Below are 20,027 nucleotides of genomic sequence, written 5' to 3'. Positions count from 1 at the left end.
ATAAGCTTGAGGAGAGAGAAAGTTTCTTCTGTAATTTGCGTGCTCTATAGTATTGGGCCATATATATTAGATTAGATTGTTCTGCAGTCTTTACAAACACAATTTAAAATACCAGTGAGATAGGTAAAACTAGGATGTATTTTTTTTTTTTAATTTGGCAAATAGTTCACAGAATAATACTTCAAAAAGAAGTTTTTATAAGAAAATACATTTGGCAGCATGCCTAGGTGGCTCGGTCGGTTAAGTGTCTGCCTTGGGGTCAAGTCATGATTCCAGGGTGCTGGGATCAAATTCTGCATTGGACTCCTTGCTCAGAAGGGTGCCTGCTTCACCCTCTGCCTCCTGCTCCCCCTGCATGGTATCTCTCTTTCTGACAAATAAATGATATATATTTTTTTAAAGAATATATATTTAGCTATTTTATTTTTTAAAGATTTCTTTATGTATTTGAGAGAGAGAGCATGCCTACATGGTGTGGGGAGGGGCACAAGGAGAGAATCTTCAAGCTGACTCCCAACTGAGCGTGGGGCCCAACCAGAGCTCAGTCAGATGACCCGTGAGATCATGACCTGAGCTGAAACCAAGACTTGGACACTTAACTTCCTGAGACACCCAGGTGCCCCATTATATTTTTAAAAAGGTGCCCATCATGTATATACTTATGGTTTCATATTTGAAGAATCGAATTGCTTGATGGTGACATAAAGCAAGTTTGAATAAGTCAAAGCAGAACATACAAGTTTTGCCTACTAATAAAATAATATCCTTGAAATATAAGTGAGGAAGAGGAGCAGTAATAACATGTAATGAAAAGAATAAAAGGATTTTATACTATTTGATTTAGCTATAGCTTTTGGGAAGTCATTTAACCTTGCTAACCTTCAATTTCCCCATCTGCAAAATGAAAATAATCATACTTATCTTTTTAAGTTTGTTGTAATAAAATAAGATAATGCTTGTAAAACACCTACCAGAGTGTCCAGCATTCAATAAGCTGCAATGAAATTTAGTAGTATTAGTAGTCATGCTAAGTAGTGGTAATAATATAGGTGTAGCACAGAGTTTCTACAAAGACAAGAAACCTCAGTGGTACAAGGTATGAATCTTACCCTAGCTGTATTCTTCGCATCCTGAACAATAGGGCTAGATCCATGTAATCAGTTCAGAATTTCTAGAAAATTATCCTTAGTCTTTCCCGCTCCAACCCCCCAAATTCTTGAGAATTGCTGAGAATTCAGCAATAAAGATTATCTCTTTGTCCATTTTAGTACAATACACTCATTCACACATAGATTTAAAATGAGTTTATACTTAGTCCTAGAGTGAAAAATGTGTGAAGGTATTTGGTAGTAGATAGAGAATAGGGGAGCTACCAATGTGTGAGCAAAGGTCCCATATGCTGATTTCAGCATAGATACTGCTTTGCGATTGGGCATAGAACAAATTCTTCAACATAACGTCCTTCTAGTTTGTTACTTTCTTTGATTTTTTACATTTAAATGTACATTGCGTACTTTTCTAAATGTAGTAATTGAAACTTTTAGGAATTCCCCTCTTTTCCTTATGAAATATACATAACATTTATGAAGTTGCTATTTAAAGCCCTGCTTAAAGTTCTTTACATCATAGACACTATTATTCATTTAGTAATTCATTTAGTTCTTCTCAAAATTCAATGAAACTGTGTTATTATTATTAAGGCACAAAATATTGTGTCTCTGATGGGTTAAAGGAGATTAAATAACCTGCCTCCAGGATGGCACAGAAAGTGGTCTAAATAGGTTTTCACTGTGAGCTTGGCTCTAGAGCCTCTTTTTATATGTATATGTGATTCTTCCTCACACATTGGTTTATATTTGCTATGGAGTATTCTGGCAAGCCCATGATATCTTTTAAGAACTTTTGTCCACTATCCTACTGGATATGCACAAAAAGCATATGAGATAGTATATTGGTATGAGATTGGTCAAGAACTAAAATTATTTCCAGACTTCCAGGTAAGAAGGTACTTAATGCTAAGAAATAGCTTGCAAAATCTTTAAACTGACTAAGAATGAAGTTTGGGAAAGTTCACCAATAACCTCAGCAATAAGAACACTGTAGGTATTTCAAGAAACCACTGCCAATCATCTTGTCTACCTGCAGTCCTGCAATGAGCAAGTTCCAGAACAGTCCCTGCTTTGTCTTCACTCTTCAAATGTCATTCAGCTCTCACCCACTGGCAGAATCTAAGCCTGAGCCCTCCTGGAAAAGATAGTTTCATCACTTCCAGGTTGTGCAATACAGGATAAGAATGATGCTGAGCATCAAGAGATAATATCTGGGGGGCGCCTGGGTGGCTCAGTGGGTTGGGCCTCTGCCTTCGGCTCAGGTCATGATCTCAGGGTCCTGGGATCGAGCCCCACATCAGGCTCTCTGCTCAGCAGGGAGCCTGCTTCCCTCTCTCTCTCTTTCTCTGCCTGCCTCTCTGCCTACTTGTGATCTCTGTCTGTCAAATAAATAAATAAAATCTTTAAAAAAAAAAAAAAAAGAGATAATATCTGGCATAGAAAGAATGTAGAAAATTCAGCTTACATTCTGTGACTCTAGAGCCAGGGCTGCCAAACAAAGATCATAGATTGTAACCTCTTTCTGTTAGGAAAGTTACTGGAAGTTACAAAATTAAGTTGAAATTACTATGGTAATTTTACATACTGCCCCTCTTCAGAGCTCATTTTAGTCTTCATTCGCACAGCTGATCAAGAATAATGTAAACAAACAAAGTTGAATGATTAATACAAATCTATTTTTTGAATTCATGTAATTCATAGTTTTAAATTCTATGTGCATAGTCCATCCAGTAAAACTAGCATATAATTCAAGTCTGATAGTTTTATTTCTTCATTTTGTTTTATAGGAAACAATATAACAAAAAGCATAGTGACAAAATCTTAATCCACACTGAATGTATTGTTCAAATGTCTTTATCTGTTTAATGTTCTTTGTAAAGGTAATCCCTGAAGAATCATTTTGAGTTAGTCCTTCCAGGTGGTCTTTACCAGCTAACCTCACTCAGAAAGATGGAGTAAATGCATCAAGACATCTTAAAGTGGCTAATCAGAGCTAATGAACCATAAAACAAAACTCTTACTTAAGCATACATGTACCTCATAGAATGAACTTTTTAAAATATTCAGTCTAGTTAAATTTACTTTTATGAATGCTAATTAAGTGCTAATGCTTTAGTAAAGCTTTACCCAAGCCCTATATATACTGAAATGTGTTTTGGACATCAGAACTATTTCCAATCACCTATCTTCTATTTATCTTTTTGAACTTTTACCTGTACTTTTTCAAGGATATTTAAAGTCTGTAGCATTACAAACTGGAACTATGAGATTTTCTTAACTTTATGTTTTAAATAATCCTTAGATATTACCCCATAACACAAACACACAACCACCACTACCACCACTGTGTGTGTCACATAAAGTTAGAAACTGCTTGAAAGATTGGAAGAGTGAGTGGCTTATGCACTGATGAAAACCAAAAATTTTATCCTAAGAATCCTGCAGGGAGTGATTGTTAGCTGAACAGAGATTTTAGTGTGAACATCCTGTAAGAGCATAAGTACAAAAATGAATATTACAGAACTACAATAAAAAGATATGAAGGGATATAGTTATTACCACATTGCCACCAGTATATTCCTGAAATATGAATTTATCATATACATTTTTTAAATTTTATTTTAAGTTGGTAACCATAGGATCACATAATACATGTGAAATAAAGAGTTTTTTAAATGAGTGAGTGCTTTAGAAAGGACGAATTTTGTTTGTATAACTTGTGTTTCTGATCTCTTCTTCTTAGTTACTGGAAAAATAACCAAAAGGAAATTGAAAAAAAAAGTACTGACACTTCACATTCAGTAACAATCACTTTATGTTTCATTATTAAAAAACTGTTCTATAATTTAATTTTGTATCATAAATGGAGCTTTGATTCACTGTAATACAGCATGTTAGAAAGAATGAATTGATGTAATATAGTATAGAGCATGTGAAAAATTACTTTCGAGATTTTCACAAGGTTTAATAATACCAGAAATTACATTATTGTCAACATACCTTAGTAAATCAAAAGAAAATATCTTTCATATTATTCATGCCTCAGAAGTTCAGGGGATTCTGGAGAAAATTAGCAACTTAATAACTACAAATCCAGTATTTCTTTTCCAATACAAATGACATTTCTTGCACTTAATAGAACACTAATTAGAAAGCACGATTGTAGTCAGTAACCAATTATCATTTGTCTTCCTGCTCCAGGTATCCACTGCTTGTAGCACAATGCTGCATTAAGTCTTTCAGAGGAATAGATGGTGCTGTAAAATGCGGCATGTAGATAGAGCTTATTTTCAAATCTGGGTCTCTCCTAACAGAGTTAGTTCATAGCCCCTTTAACCTTTCCCATCCACTTTCACACATCTGGATGCATTTTAGGTGTGTCTTTTGGAGTAATGCCAGTGTTTATTACCATATGGAGAAGTTTTCCTATGGTCTCAAGTAAGACCTGATATTTCAGGGGAGGATGAGATTTGTCCATTCATCACTTTTATGACATTTGACAGTATAAATAAGAATTTTTTTCCAGACATATAAAGTTATATACAGGGTGTGCATAGTAATTTTACTGAGAAACTTGGCAAGCATTTGCTTTTGTGAAGATGGGAGTCGTAACTGAGTCATTCTTTTAAAATCACAAGTTGTATGTGAATGTTGTCTGTGATCATGTGATCAGAACATCATAGAATATAAACAAAATCTAGTGAATAGATAGGAAACGAAATTTTCTGTGAAATACAAAAGAGTGGCTCATTTCTTATATGCATTGCTTTTCTTTAAAATATAATTTTCAATTTATGAAAGTATTAATAAGAGGCTTCCAGGAGCTTAAATTCTTTTTTTTTCTGCAGAAAACAAACATATTTGTAAGCTTATGATGGATTGTATGTCATTATACATCATCATCTGTAGTATCATTGAAATTGTATTTGTACATGTTTTAAAATACAAAAGGAAAACAGTTTTTTTTCCCTTTTGTTTTTCTTACTATCTCCTCTTAAACATGATATTTGCTTTCTTTTGCTGTAAAAAACATAATACTATTCGATTAGGATCTTTAGATGAGCTATCTTCATAGTTCTTTGCACAATAATAGGAAACATAAGCAGTGTGAAGAAACTGCTTTCTACTAAAATAATAAAAACGTTTGTAAGCATAAATATTCAGAATAAATAACATATATGTTAGGAAATCATATTCATTAATAATATAATCAACTTAGATATAAATTGAACTTTGATAGTTTCAGTCTCCCTTCTATCTATGTATAAATACAATAGATCCAAAAATAGTCATTGTTGTGATCCAGTATATGTAATATATTCTAAGAATTATATGTAATATAATCTAAGAAATCATCGTGTTCTCATAGGTGTTCAAATTTAACAGGTGAGAATAAATTTAGCTCTGCTTTACATAATCAGCATTAAAATGCTCCTTTGGAATGAACGGAATTCAAATGTACAGCCTTGCTGCAAAGACCACTGGTGATCACAACAGATTCAGTTTATGAACTAAGCATACCTTCTGCCCCAAACATGAAGATAATATGCTAAATTTCTTTTGTAAATTTAAACTATAACCTTCGAAAGTCTGTGGATACCCTGGCCTCCCGTGATCCGTTCATTTTCTTTTTCAGTAGTTCCCATTCTCCAAGTTCTAAGAGCTTATACTTCTCGAAGCACACTTCCTTCCATCTATGATAAAAAATTTATATCAACACATTAATTGATGAATATCAGAGCAATGAGACCAGTTTATTCTTGTAAACAGCTGCTATTACAACATATCTTAATAGAACATGGCTTTTTGTGTTCCAAACATACGGTTGCATTTCATTGTGCAAGCCCTATCGGTATACTTGCAAGCCTCAAGACTCTGACAAAGATTGTTAATTGACTTACAGTATTAAGTTAATGACCTAATTTTGCCTTCATGGTGCACCAACACATCAGATTTTTTTGTAGTAGAAGCATGTTCGAGTAATTCAAACTGCTGCATTCTCTAATAAACATTATGCCATTAACATGAGACTTTAAGTAGAAAGATATGTGGAGAACAATACAGAATTTGCTGCTGACTTCTTACGGGATAATAGAGCATGTACTTTCCAAACCCTAGAAATTTGCATTTCAAGGCTGTCCTTTAATTCTTTGTAAAATTATGACATATTTCCTTCATATAAAACAGTCTTTTTAATAGTAACTTAAATTACAAGACTGGATTTTCAAACTGTGTCTTTGAATCTGGTATGGCAACCTCTTTGATATTCACTAATTAAAAAAATATACTCATCAAATGGAATACCCAAACCAAATTTTTGAGTGGTAAATAATTTATATACTCTAACACCAGCATATAAATATGACTAATTTTCTCAAACCCAACAATAAATTGATTTATTTAACTCCTAGCAGAGTCATTTTTTTTTTTTTTTACATTTTTTTATATCTATCTTCTAGAGAAAAGTGAGAAAATAAAGCCCTGGCTTAAATTAAAATGCAAAATGGAAGGTTGATTTTTTTTTTCTCTCACTAATGTCTATTTATATTGTTGTATACTGGAAGAATCAGATTCCATTGAGAATTTATTTTAATTTTCGAAAGAAATTCATTCTCAAGCTAACATTTTCTTAGTCTGTAGCTTCTTCTGCCATTTCCATAGTTTTATGTTTTAATATCCAAGAAAGTCTTACTTAATTTGGGTTTCTTTCCATCCTTAATTTTGGACTAACTGAAACAGCCTATAGTCTATATTTACATTAAACACAGATGCCTATGTTAAATTCTAATTTTGAAAGAGTATGATAACCAATTTATACAAATTACACTAAACTTCCATCTAATGTTCTTTTGTTGTTATTGTTTAAAACAAAATTTTAAAAGGCAGTCTTTTCAACAGAATTCAAAAGAAGATATATTTGAGATTTATGGTATCAAAGGCTTGTGATTTTATACACATATATTTTTTTCTTAGCGAACATATATGTCCAAATATTTGCATGACTTTTCATGACAGTGCTCCCTGAATTGTTTACTCTCTGTTCCCTGTTTCAGTCTTCCAAAAGTAAAGTTGTAATTTTGCAGCCTGCTAACTTGTTTTCATAATATTAGACTAACCACATATAAAGTATATTAATCTATATCCAGCTGATCCTTGAACAACACAGGTTTGACCAATGCAGGTCCAGTTATATGTATATTTTTTTGATAAATACAGTGCTACAGATGTATTTTCTCTTCCTTATCATTTTCTTAATAGCATTTCATTTTCTCTAGCTTACCTTATTGTAAGAAGACAGTATTTAATACATATAGCATACAAAATATGTGTTAATCAACTATTTATGTTGTTGGTAAGGGTTCTGGTCAAAGAAGGCTATTTGTAGTTAACTCTGGGGGAGTCAAAAGTTATATTTGGATTTTCAACTACTGGGGTTGGCTTCTTTAAAAACTCAGCATTGTTCAAGGACAACTGTACTCAATACATGCTACTTTTAATATAATTCTAAAAGAAATTTTCAAAATAGAAAAATGAAACATTACTTAGTCCAATAGCACATGTGAATGCTCTTATAGTGGAAAAAAAATGCAAGGACTGGATGTGACTTTCTTGATAGCAAATAAGTTACTAAAAGTACAGCCAATAGGTCTTATTTATTCTCCATTGAGCAATACTAGTACTAATGAAAAAACTCCATTTCTCTAGAGGGATCTGTCAGAAATCGAGTTGGAAAACAACATAGGAGAGAGTCCTATGACAGAGATTCTCTCTGGTGTGATATTGTACAGGCTTATAATAAAGTTGTTCTTCCTGTTTCTCAAATGTAACTCATTTCTACAATACTTAAAACCTAATTTCTGTGCCTCTAGATTGGTAACTTGTTTATTTTCGTTATTTCCCCCTAGAATGGAAAGGTATTCTAAATATGTTACCATTTTGCCTTGTAAGGAAGTTCCCAATTTTATTTATAAAGAAAAAAATGTTGTTTATGACACTGTGATGTAGAGAAACATGTTTAGTTAACAGTGTCATGGGGTCTGACTCACGCTTATAATTTTAAACTAGAACAACTGTGGCTACATAATCAAGCCACAAAAACAGAACTGAATTAAACAAAACTTTGACTATATTTTAAGCATAGTAATCATGATGAAATGGATTATCTATGCTCAATATTAAGTCTAGTTGTGCACATAAAACTTACATGTGTTCATAAGATATTTAATAAAAGCATTAGTGCAATCATGCTAAGAAATAGAAAATAGCTTTACAGAAACAAACTATTTAATTAAACAATTAACCCCCATATCAATTAATAGAAATAAACAAAGAACTCTATAATGTCTCATTGTTTCTGGGATTTGGAAAACTAGAAAGTATTCTAACAAATAAATTATTGAAATAATCTAAAATTTATAGAAAAGTGGCATTAGAACACATTTAGATTTACATTAAAAAATTACCACCACCACCACCGTGGAAACAAATAGGACTGGCCATTTACTCTACATTGGCCTACCTAGAGGTTGGCTATTCAGTTACAGCTTTGCAAAGCCTGGATATGGGAGTAGAGCTACACTGGCCTGTGCCATAATTTTATAATTTCTTTGGAAAAATATTAGCCTTCAAAAGACTTTTCTTCATCTATGAAATGTAAATGTTTTCTGTTGCTTGGATTAATCTCCCCCACCGGAATGGAAATGCAATGTTCTGACACTTACCTGGTGTGTGTGTGTGTGTGTGTGTGTGTGTGTGTGTGTGTGTGTTTTGACTGCCATACCCTATCTTCTAGCCTTCCTGGCCAGTAATAGGCACTCAGTCAATATTAGTTGACTCAACTTGAGATGACCTATGAGGATATTTTATAAACTGAAAAATATGCTGGTTAGGTATTAATGTTTTAGGAAAAAGACCAAGTATATGTAACCTGTAGCCAAGAATAAATCTTAAGAATTGGAAATACATGATGTGTTTTCTGATTTCTTACTCTGTTTTATAACAGATATGTGTCAGTGAAGTGATATTTCTTGAAAGCGAAAGTATTTTAGTTTGACAGGCTAAATGAAGCCTTTGCTTACCTTCAAAAAATCCGAGTTGAGGAAATCTCTACAGTGAGAATTTTACTGTAAAATTTCAAATCTCATTATAGAATTGAAAAAGGAAGTAACATTGACAAGAGAAAATAAATTCAGTGAAAACATTTAAATATGTTCACCATTTGTGATTTTCCTGAAAATAGTAGTTCTTTCCAAGATGTAAATTTCCTATTTCATGTAAATTATGTAAATTATTTCCTAACTATTCTAATGCACATCTTTACAATAGGATAACTAAATAAGATTTTGAACTGAGAGGTATTCCAATTTTCTCATGTCAAGGGAAATATTCTTACATTTCTGTTCTCCAAGATATTATCTCTCAGAACAGATTTTTAAAAATTTTTTATTTTTTAAATTTGTTTTCAGTGTACCAGAATTCATTGTTTATGCACCACACCCAGTGCTCCATGCAAGATGTGCCCTCCCTAATACCCACCACCAGGCTCACTCTTTTACATATGGTTATGAAGTAATGGTATTAATATGTTTATGCATAAGATTTTTTTAACGAGTTTGATACTTTTCAGGTAAAATGTGTGAATCTTCCGTCAACTACTGTGAATGTAACCCCTGCTTTAATGGTGGTTCCTGCCAAAGTGGTGTGGAGTCATACTATTGTCATTGTCCATTTGGTGAGTACAGTTTAGATGTTGATACAAAATACCAATCTGTTTTGGCTCCTGGTTTAGCAATTTGATTTTATCGTGGCCATGAGTGATTAAGAAAATATTAGTTGTTTTTACACAGGAGGTTTTAGCAAAATGAAATTACAAATGTTTAATATTCTTTAAAAAGTTTACTACAGAAATTCCATTGAATGCCATTGAATATATTGCTTCAGTTACTACTAGAAAAGTAATGAACTCAAGATAATTGCATTTGATGTTGTCTCCTCTGGACATTTCCCCTCAAATATTTATGGATGACTTCTTTTTAGCCTGGAACCTATCAAAGAAAAAAATCTTTTAAGCATTATCTGACATCACTTTCTATTTAAAATCTTTAAGGATAATTAACCAAAGTGTTTTCTGTTTTGTTTTGCTGCTTTTCGTTTTTACATTAATTCAACCACTTCTGATAGAAGGATTAGTAACTAGACGTGCAGTTTTCATGATATGCTTTTTCTAGATACTACAAAATAACTAATCATAATTCAGACTAATGTGTTCTTTTGAGAAAGAGAGTTATTAAAATTCTTCTGTACACATTTATATTTATCCACCATTATGTAATGAACTAAAAGATTCCTTTCAGATCTCACTTAGATGTTACCCGCACTGGGACAGCCAAAGACTCTGAGAATAGCTTTGAAAAGAGCTTTTATTTTAACTTGGATTGTTTCATCAGTTTGTGATTACTACTCTACAGTTTGAAGGATACTTTACCCTACAATATATTATTCATCTCCAGATGTCCAACAGTAATTAGAGACCCTATCTCTCTCCATAAACAAGAGAGGAGAAAGATGTTTTTCTAGTCTTTCCTTGAGCCATCACTGAGCTATACGGACTTTCAAAAGGGACTCTCAATGTACAGTTGCAAATAGAGCTTCAAAAGAATCTGAGGTTTCTAGTAATAGTAAAATGTAGTGTGACTGTAACTGGTTTTATTTTTATAAAGCACAACATCAATAGAATGATAAAGAAAAACAGATTTTGGGACCCCTGGGTGGCTCAGTTGGTTAAGCAGCTGCCTTCGGCTCAGGTCATGGTCCCAGCGTCCTGGGATCAAGTCCCACATCGGGCTCCTTGCTCAGCAGGGAGCCTGCTTCTCCCTCTGCCTGCCATTCTGTTGGCCTGTGCTCACTCTCTCCCTCTCTCTTCCTCTGATAAATAAATTAAAAAAAAAAAAATCTTAAAAGAAAAAGAAAAACAGATTTTAAGTATCTAATTGTGACCAATGCATTTTAGCAATGGTTCTGAGGCCCAGAAATAGAGAGCTTTGTCTAAAGTCAAAAAATGAAAACAAAGCAAAACTATCCCAAGGTGATATAGTGACTAGAATACAATTTTATTTTCAGTCCTGTATGACATTTACAGTATCCTGCTTTTTAAAATTTCTCTGAGGGCGCCTGAGTGGCTCAGTGGGTTAAGCCGCTGCCTTCGGCTCAGGTCATGATCTCAGGGTCCTGGGATCGAGTCCCGCATCAGGCTCTCTGCTCAGCGGAGAGCCTGCTTCCTCCTCTCTCTCTGCCTGCCTCTCTGCCTACTTGTGATCTCTCTCTGTCGAATAAATAAATAAAATCTTAAAAAAAAAATATTTCTCTGAGATTCTCACCAACAATGCCTCTGAAGCAGTGAAAAGCAGATTAAAGTCAAAATAAGCACAACTTTAGATCTCCCAAAACTTCTTTCACTAATCTCTTATAATCCTAAAAGGTGCTGCTTTCCACAGATAACCACAAGCAGGTTTCATGGTTTAACTTGTGTTTGGAATGAAAGATAAAGGGGTTGGAATAGAAAGTGGACAAAATTAATTTTAAGTGAATGAAGAAATGTTTTTACATTTTTAAAGATTCCTTTACATTGTAGTTACAAATATGAGAATTTAAGATAATTGTTTTCAAACAGAAACCAATCATTGCTGCAGTGTAGCTGAAGCAACGACCATTGCCCATGGGGCAAAAGTATTTTGGGGTCACCCTACCAGAGACCCCCAAGAGACTAACTCAGCAATATAAATTAGAGACAGATTGCATGCAACTGGCAGTGCAAAATTCTCCCTCCATTTCTTCCGGTGGCAAAAAGCAAAAAAAAAAAAAACAAACAAACCCATGATTTAAACTTTTACATTGTCAGTTGGCAACAGAAGATTTATAAAAGAAAAGAAAACAGAAAACCGTGTAACAATAATACATGACTTGAGACTAGAGAGATAGAATTAAAAGGACAAAGTATTTTCCTTTTCAAATTGAATGTGGGTGAAACATGCAAATAGAAATGACAGCTGGAATGCCTCAAACAAATATCTGGAGATACTTACACATGCATCCTATAAAACAACATCTTAACTATAATTCTGAAGTTGGACAAAGAATCTGCACTGTTTACTTTCTCATCAGTGAAAGATTTGTTGTTTAGATTTTTAAAATTTTTTTAGATTTTTATTTTTTTAGATTGTAATTTAGAAAAACATAAAGTGCTTAAGATTTATAAAGGGAGCCTGCATAATGATAACTTCCTATGTATGTATCTATATATATATGTGTGTAACTATCCACACACAGAATATTCCTTATTAGAGTAATTTTAATAATTTCTCTTGATCTTTATGTAGTTTTATTTCCTGGTATTTCATTTGAAGGGCTATTTAAAAATCTTCCTTAGTTTTTATTTTGTTTCAAAAAGAAAAATCTACCTTTCTCTAGAAATAATAACAAAACTCTTTAAGAAGAAAAGTATTCCATAAACAAATACTTTCATGTTTGAAATATCTGAATCAATTTGTATCAAGAATCAATTTGAATAAAAATAGAGGACACCTTGCTAGGATCTATATTCTGTCTACATATATTTATATTCAGTTTTTTAAAAAGATTTTATTTATTTGTTTGGGAGAGAGCACAAGTAAGGGGAGGGACAGAAGGAGAAGCAGACTTCCCTCTAAGCAGGGAGCCCAATGTGGGGCTCCAACCCAGGACTCTGAGATCATGACCTGAAGGCAGATGCTTAATTGACTGAGCCACCCAAGGGTCCTATATTCAATTTTTTAAAGGATTTATTTATTTATGATAAAGAGAGAGTGAGAATGAGCCAGGGAGGGGCACAGGGACAGGGAGAAAGAAACTTTAGCAGACTCTGTACTCAGCACAGAACCTGATGGCGGGCTCTGTTTCACGACCCTGAGATCACCACCTAAGCTGGAACCAAGAGTCAGATGTCTAAACTACTGGGCCACACAAATATCTCTATATTTAATTTTTAAGCCCATTTTCATATTTTTATTAAAACTTAATCAGGAGAGGCCTTAGAGAACACATAGTACAAATTTATTTTTCCTCAATAATTTATTTCTTTGTATAGTTTATCTTTGCTTTTTCTTTAACTTTGGTTATGCTTTCTGCAAAAATGATATAGCAAATGTATATCTAATAAAAAAACTTTTAAATTTTGTTGTATATATGTTTTATACATTATATAAATTAGAAATGTAATACCATGTGATATATAATATATATTTTTGATATACTATATAAATAAATTTATGACATTTCATATATATAATATATATAATTCCTATAATTTCTTTGCTTTTTAACTTCAGTAAATGTTTAAAAATAAATAATATGCATATTTCCTACACATTGATAACGAATATTATCTCAGTTTTAACAAAGCAGGAAAAGATAACACAAGCTTTTATAGCAGCTTCTAGGCCTCTTTAATTTAAAGAATATTCAGATAAAAGATGTGGTGCAGTCAAAACAACTACACAATCAGGGATCTGGCCTCAAATTTTGGCTCTGTCGCCTATAGTTCTGTGACCTCAGGCAAGTTTTAAATATTCTGTAAAATGATGGTATTAGTTTCTTCTAGCTGAACAATTCCCTGACTCTAAATTTAATGCATTTATGAGAGATGTACAGCCAAAATTAAGGAATGGAACCTTTGCAAGTTAATAAGAATCATACTATTTTGGCATGGGTTAATTTTCCAATCATTTGCTACAGTCGACTAATATTTGTGGGAAAAGAATTTTGGCGTAGCACTGTAACATCAATAAAACTCATTTTTCAAGTAAAAAAGGAACCAGCCCAAGTAAGTGGGAATGCTGGATTTCAGAAAAAGCAGAAGGCTATTTTAAAGTAGCCTGTCATAAATCATACCCAAAGAAGGTATAAAACAAGAAAGAGATAAAATCTTGAGACAGTTATTTCCTTCCCTAACAGCAGTGATTCCCATCCCTGATCTTACAACTCTTGAAAATACCACGAAGACAGGGACTGATATTTTTCAAGGTCAAAACAAAATTTACCATCCTCAATTGAATTGAAATTGTTTTTGAGAATTATATATTATAAAGGAAGTATCAATTGAAAATTACAGCATGTTAAAATTTTGAAAAGTTTGACAAACTAATTTTGAAAGGTTTCCCGGAAAGACATCTCTTCAGACATAATCCATTACACTAATTCTAATTTTTACAAATGGGACCTACTTAAATATGTTCCTAGTTGGCCAAAAAAAAAAAAAAAAATACAGCAGTTCTCAACTCTTGTGTGCTTTAAAGATCATTAGCTTGTTCTATTTTAATTTAATTTAGACAGTTTTCTTTGGGGCATAATATTTAAAAAGCTTGTTAAAAGCATGATTCACTATTGTAACTTGAAATTATCCTAATCAAAGCCATTTACTAACATTTCACTGGAATTTCATGTGTTAATTTATCAATTCTCCCATCTACAGGTGTCTTTGGAAAACACTGTGAGTTGAATAGCTACGGATTTGAGGAGTTATCATACATGGAATTTCCCAGCTTGGACCCCAATAACAACTATATATATGTCAAATTTGCAACTATTAAAAGTCATGCTTTATTGCTTTACAACTATGACAACCAGACAGGGGACCGGGCTGAGTTTTTGGCCCTTGAAATTGCTGAAGAAAGATTAAGATTCTCTTACAATCTAGGCAGTGGCACATATAAACTCACCACTATGAAGAAGGTGTCAGATGGACATTTTCACACTGTAATCGCCCGGAGAGCAGGAATGGTAAGACATTTCATTCTATATTAAAACTTGTTTGGGGCGCATGGGTGGCTCAGTGGGTTAAGCCTCTGCCTTCGGCTCAGGTCATGGTCTCGGGGTCCTGGGATTGAGTCCCGCATCGGGCTCTCTGCTCAGCAGGGAGCCTGCTTCCTCCTCTCTCTCTCTGCCTGCCTCTCTGCCTACTTGTGATCTCTCTCTGTCAAATAAATAAATAAATAAAATCTTTGAAAAAAAAAAAAAACTTGTTTAATTGTTGTACATCCGGTCAATCAAGCCTTCAAGTTAAAGCATGAATTGAGGTGCAAATTTGACCAGTTTTGTTATGAACTATAGCAGCAAAGAGGTAATTTCTTGCTTTTGCTCATGACAACTATTTGTCACAAAGAACAACTTGTCTCAAAAGCAAAGGAAGGTAAAAAATAAAGAAAACATCTTATTGCATAAACTTTTCATTTTATACATTTCCTATATATGTTTAAGGCCACGTCAGAACTGTACTTAAAAAGGCTACTTTTCTAAGTATCCCAGCCCTGACTGAAGAAACAATTTAAAAACAAATGAAAAACTTTTGTACAAATAAATTATTGAAAAAGATGTTGCTAGCACATATTCCAATATAGTAGATAGCAATCCTTATTGTACTCCCATTTCAACGTGTTGTCATCTGTGAGGTCTATGACATGGTATGAAAATGAAATTTTGTTTGTTGATTATCTAAGGTATTTTCAGAACTATAAATTCAGTTATATTAGAGATTTCCTATTATATGCTATTTAATTATATGGCTCTCGTATAACAATAAGATGGTACATATTTACTTAGTGTTTATGTTCATTAAACAAGTATTTTCCTTTATAAAGAAAAATGCATGGTATATTTTCCCTATTAGTGTTTGAAAACATTTGATATAGAACAATAGATTGGAAAGACTTATTTATTTATGTATTCATTTATTTACCTTCCCAACTATCTTTTCATGGATTCCCCCTGTTTTCAACAATAATCGAGGTTTTTTGAAAAAGTAAATGCTAACAAAACTGTTTTAAAATATTCCTGGATTTTATATCAGGCTTTTAAAATTATAATTTCTCTTTAAAATTTACATTTTGGGGTGCCTGAGTGGCTCAGTGGGTTAAGCCCCTGCAGTTGGCTCAGGTCCTGGGACTGAGTCCTGCATGGGGCTCTCTCCTCAGCAGGGAGCCTGCTTTTCTCTCTCTCTCTCTTTGCCTGCCTCTCTGCCTACTTGTGATCTCTCTCTGTCAAATAAATAAATAAAATCTTTAAAAAAATATATTAAAAATTAAAAAAATTAAAATTTACATTTTACACTTCAAAAGAAATAGAATTAAAAAACATGAAGACATGTGTTAAAATAAACATTAGCCAAAAGAACAAAATAAATGCTCTGAAATAATTTTTAAATGAAGACACTTGGGATCTAAAGACTATAGTTTTATCTCTTAGCTTTGTGGCAATCTTGAAAAACATAAAAAATATAATAAGTTATGTAGTTCTGAAATTGATCAGATGAATCATATATTTGTCTAATGATATAAGTATTTTTAACACTAACTTTTGGGAACACTATATTATTGGACTATATATAAGCAACTTGCAAAAAGAACATAGAAAATGTTTTTTTTTTTACCATGTTTTTGTTATTTTTTCTGTGATCCATAGTTTTAAAAGAATAGTTTTTGTGTCCTTTATAATTATAAATTTCATAAAGACGTAAGACTGAAGCAATCTTATTATATTATTATTTTTTTGACAAATATAGATAACAAACAGTCTTTATCAAAAGACGAAATTCTCTTTGTTTTTAGGAGTACTTTAAATCCATGCGTTTTGGGACTTTTTTAATGACATCAAATACAATGGCTTTTCTCTCCTCTAGTATAAAGTAGGTAAGAAGATTTAGACAATGTTTTAAATAAAGAAATATTTTCATATAAGGAAAGAAAAAGAACAGTGATGGGTTTAAAGATGACCTGATGATTGTATCATCACTGTCAAGGTTAGATGTTTGAATATTCATCCACGGATATCCCCATATCTGCTGTGTTGCATTCAGGGTTCTACCAGGTTGTTAGATGAGCCTATTGAAATATATGTAAGAGGGGGCCTGGGTGGCTCAGTGGGTTAAGCCACTGCCTTTGGCTCAGGTCATGATCTCAGGGTCCTGGGATCGAGTCCCACATGGGGCTCTCTGCTCAGCAGGGAGCCTGCTTCCCTCTCTCTCTCTGCCTACTTGTGATCTCTCTCTGTCAAATGAATAAATAAAATCTTTTTTTTAAAAAAAGAAATATATGTGAGAAAACAATAAAAGTATTAGTGAAAATTCAGGAATCATTTTCAATATGTGTTGTCTTTCTTTTTCTTATAAACTTGGTGTTAATGTTTGATAACTATAACTTTTTTCTAATATATTTAATTTATAAAATGTTTACTTAACAAAATTACCCCTAACAATCTGAAAATGAGATAAAAACAAGAGTAAAATTTAGTAATAATAATTACAGTATAAAGCTGTGATATATGAAAAATAATTTATTTAAAAAACACTACTTGGAAAGTACTCATTTGGAGCCTTGATTTGATTGTAATTCAAGGATTGTTTATTGAAAAGGGGTTGAGCAGAAAATAAAAACTTGGTTTATAGATGGGAATAATATCTCTACCTTTTTTATATTAATGCAAAGATTAATATAAATTATTCTAAAATTTTATGTATTTGATATTAAATAAGTGTTTGATAAATGTTAGTCATCCTAAGTTTCCAACAATACTGACTCATATAGCCTTTTGGGGTTAAAAAAAATGTTTTACTTAATCTCAATAAAGTTTTAATTATGAGTAGTGCCTAAAAAGTCACACTGAATTCAGTGAATCCTAATAGAGGTATAACTAACAAAACTTGGAAATAATACTTTTTTTAGACTAGTATTAAGTCAGTATGCTCATTTATGCCTGAGATTTTTAAAACCAGCCTAATACCAAACTAGTTTGCTCAGAGAAGGACCTCTAGGAGAATACAGATTTAGAAAATTACGAAACTCCTGATGATCAATTTATCCCAGCATTATGGAACCTGACAGAATTAGAACAAACGTGAGGTCTGCTATCTGTGTTGTGTGTTAGGTCTTCCATGAGCTGTAATAATTTCCTAATAACGACAGGACCCTAATGGGGCATAGCAGGTAGCACCTCACCCCGATTCTCTCCAAGCATATGTGAGATAACCATTTTGCTAAGATGTTGTCAACAGACTTTTATGTAGAATAGATGATTTTATCTGATGACCTCCCAGGTCCCTTTAAATTTCGTTAAGATTTAATTCTATCGAACTAACCTTTGGGAGCAAGAGGGAGAGCAAAGAAAGAGGTACTGTGTGCCTGCCAGAATAGATAGAGAACAAATGCTTTCCGTTCATTTGCACTATGTGGCCATAGTCATCCAGTTTTAAAGGATACCAAATGTGGAAAAAAATACCTTTGTCATTAGTTCTTCGGTGAGAGGAAAAAAAATGTCTTCCTTTTTAAAGAACATCCAAAATAAGGCCCCTACTGGATTTTGAATCTGTCATTTTCTGCAGTTCAAAGGGATTTTGTTAGAAACTGGCAAAATCATTAACTTCTCAGCTTTGAATCATTGAGTAGACAGGATAGAAACATCTCAACTTACAGCAGTACTGGTAGAAAAATTCAACGGTAACAGAAAGCGTATTTAACTCTGAAGATTAAATTGCACAAGTTGCTATTCAAATAAAACTTCCCCTCCAGCGTTCTTTCTTTGTACTGTATCATGAAGCTTTTAGAAAATGGGAAAAATATATTCACTATTAAGATCGACCAAAATATGATGCCATTATGTAAGTTGTTTTTCTTTCCTACCTGAGACATTCATAAATATCTATGTGACATTCAGTTGTTTGTGATAGCTTTAGGGATCTCTAGAATGGAGGGACACTTTGCATGGTATAGAGGAATATGTTATCAATTTTGTTTTAGAAATAAAGGAATTGTGCTTGAGTCAAATAGTCAACCTAGGCAACACAAGTTGTATCACAAAAACCCAGTATTGCTTTTGGGATCGAATACCACTCAATTATTATAGAACACTGGAAAAAAAATAACTACTGAAAGACTTAACTAAATAGGGCATGAATTCTTGACATAGAATTGGAAGAATAAATGTTTCCTAAGAATATTAGTATTTATTATAATTGCCTTGAGTATGTGGCCAGAAAAAGATTTACATGGCTCATGAGAATTTATTATATGGAGTTTATAGTTGGTTCTAATAATTAACTAATAGAAGTATTTTTGAATATTTTATTCAGTATCATTTGATGCACAAAAACTATAAATTGACCTTCTATATATATATATATATATTGTTATGGACAAATATACATTGTTATGGATAATCTCTAAAAATAATACCCATTGTTGATAAACATCTAAACATCGGATGTTAAGGAAATGAATCATCCCCATATGATATAATTCAAGAAAACAGAAAACTTGATGCTTTCATATGTAAATCAGGTGTAATGTTAGTCAACTTGTTTAACCTCCCCGAGTTGTTTTGGACATTTGCTTTGCTTTCATTACAATTAACCTCAAATGAAAACCATTCTTATAAATTAATACTTAGATAGTATTTATATTTTTATTATAATGGACAAAGTGTGATTAGCCCTGTTCTATGGCATTCAAGTAAATTTAAGTAGAACCCTTTACTGTCTGCCCTGGTAGAAACCCTTAGTCCTTCTGTACTTCTGGATTTGGCGTTAAGCATTCTCCTGTGATTTACTGGCCATGTTCTGAAATACCACATTGGGAATATCATCCTTATAATTTCACCAACTAAATTTTGCAAAGTTTTGTCATTTGCAGAATTTTACTGCAGTTTGGGGAACAAAGGAGGGGCATCACAATAGCATTGCAGAACACAGAATAATGTGAATATGCAACAACCTTGGTCTTAAACCGGACCACAGCCATCTCTAGCGAGCATTGCTCAATATAGACAGCCCTGACTTCTGTCATATTCCTGAACCTTGTGATCATGATTTGACGACTGCATTTACTGATCAAATAGAGT

The 20,027-nt window shown here is 32.9% G+C and overlaps 1 protein-coding gene across 1 annotated transcript in view; it reads left to right on the top strand.

Annotated features, from left to right (window-relative positions):
- The window catches only part of FAT4 (FAT atypical cadherin 4), a 179,732-nt gene that overhangs the window by 142,136 nt on the left and 17,569 nt on the right, over positions 1 to 20,027 (top strand). The window contains exons 11-12 of the mRNA XM_082727577.1: positions 9,736 to 9,840; positions 14,614 to 14,921. Of these exons, the coding sequence (XP_082583703.1) occupies positions 9,736 to 9,840; positions 14,614 to 14,921 (413 nt within the window). The remainder of the gene's footprint in view (positions 1 to 9,735; positions 9,841 to 14,613; positions 14,922 to 20,027) is intronic.

This window comes from Mustela nivalis, assembly GCF_964662115.1.
Source record: "Mustela nivalis genome assembly, chromosome: 4".
NCBI lineage: Eukaryota > Metazoa > Chordata > Mammalia > Carnivora > Mustelidae > Mustela > Mustela nivalis.
This window is presented reverse-complemented; position numbering and strand designations above follow the sequence as displayed.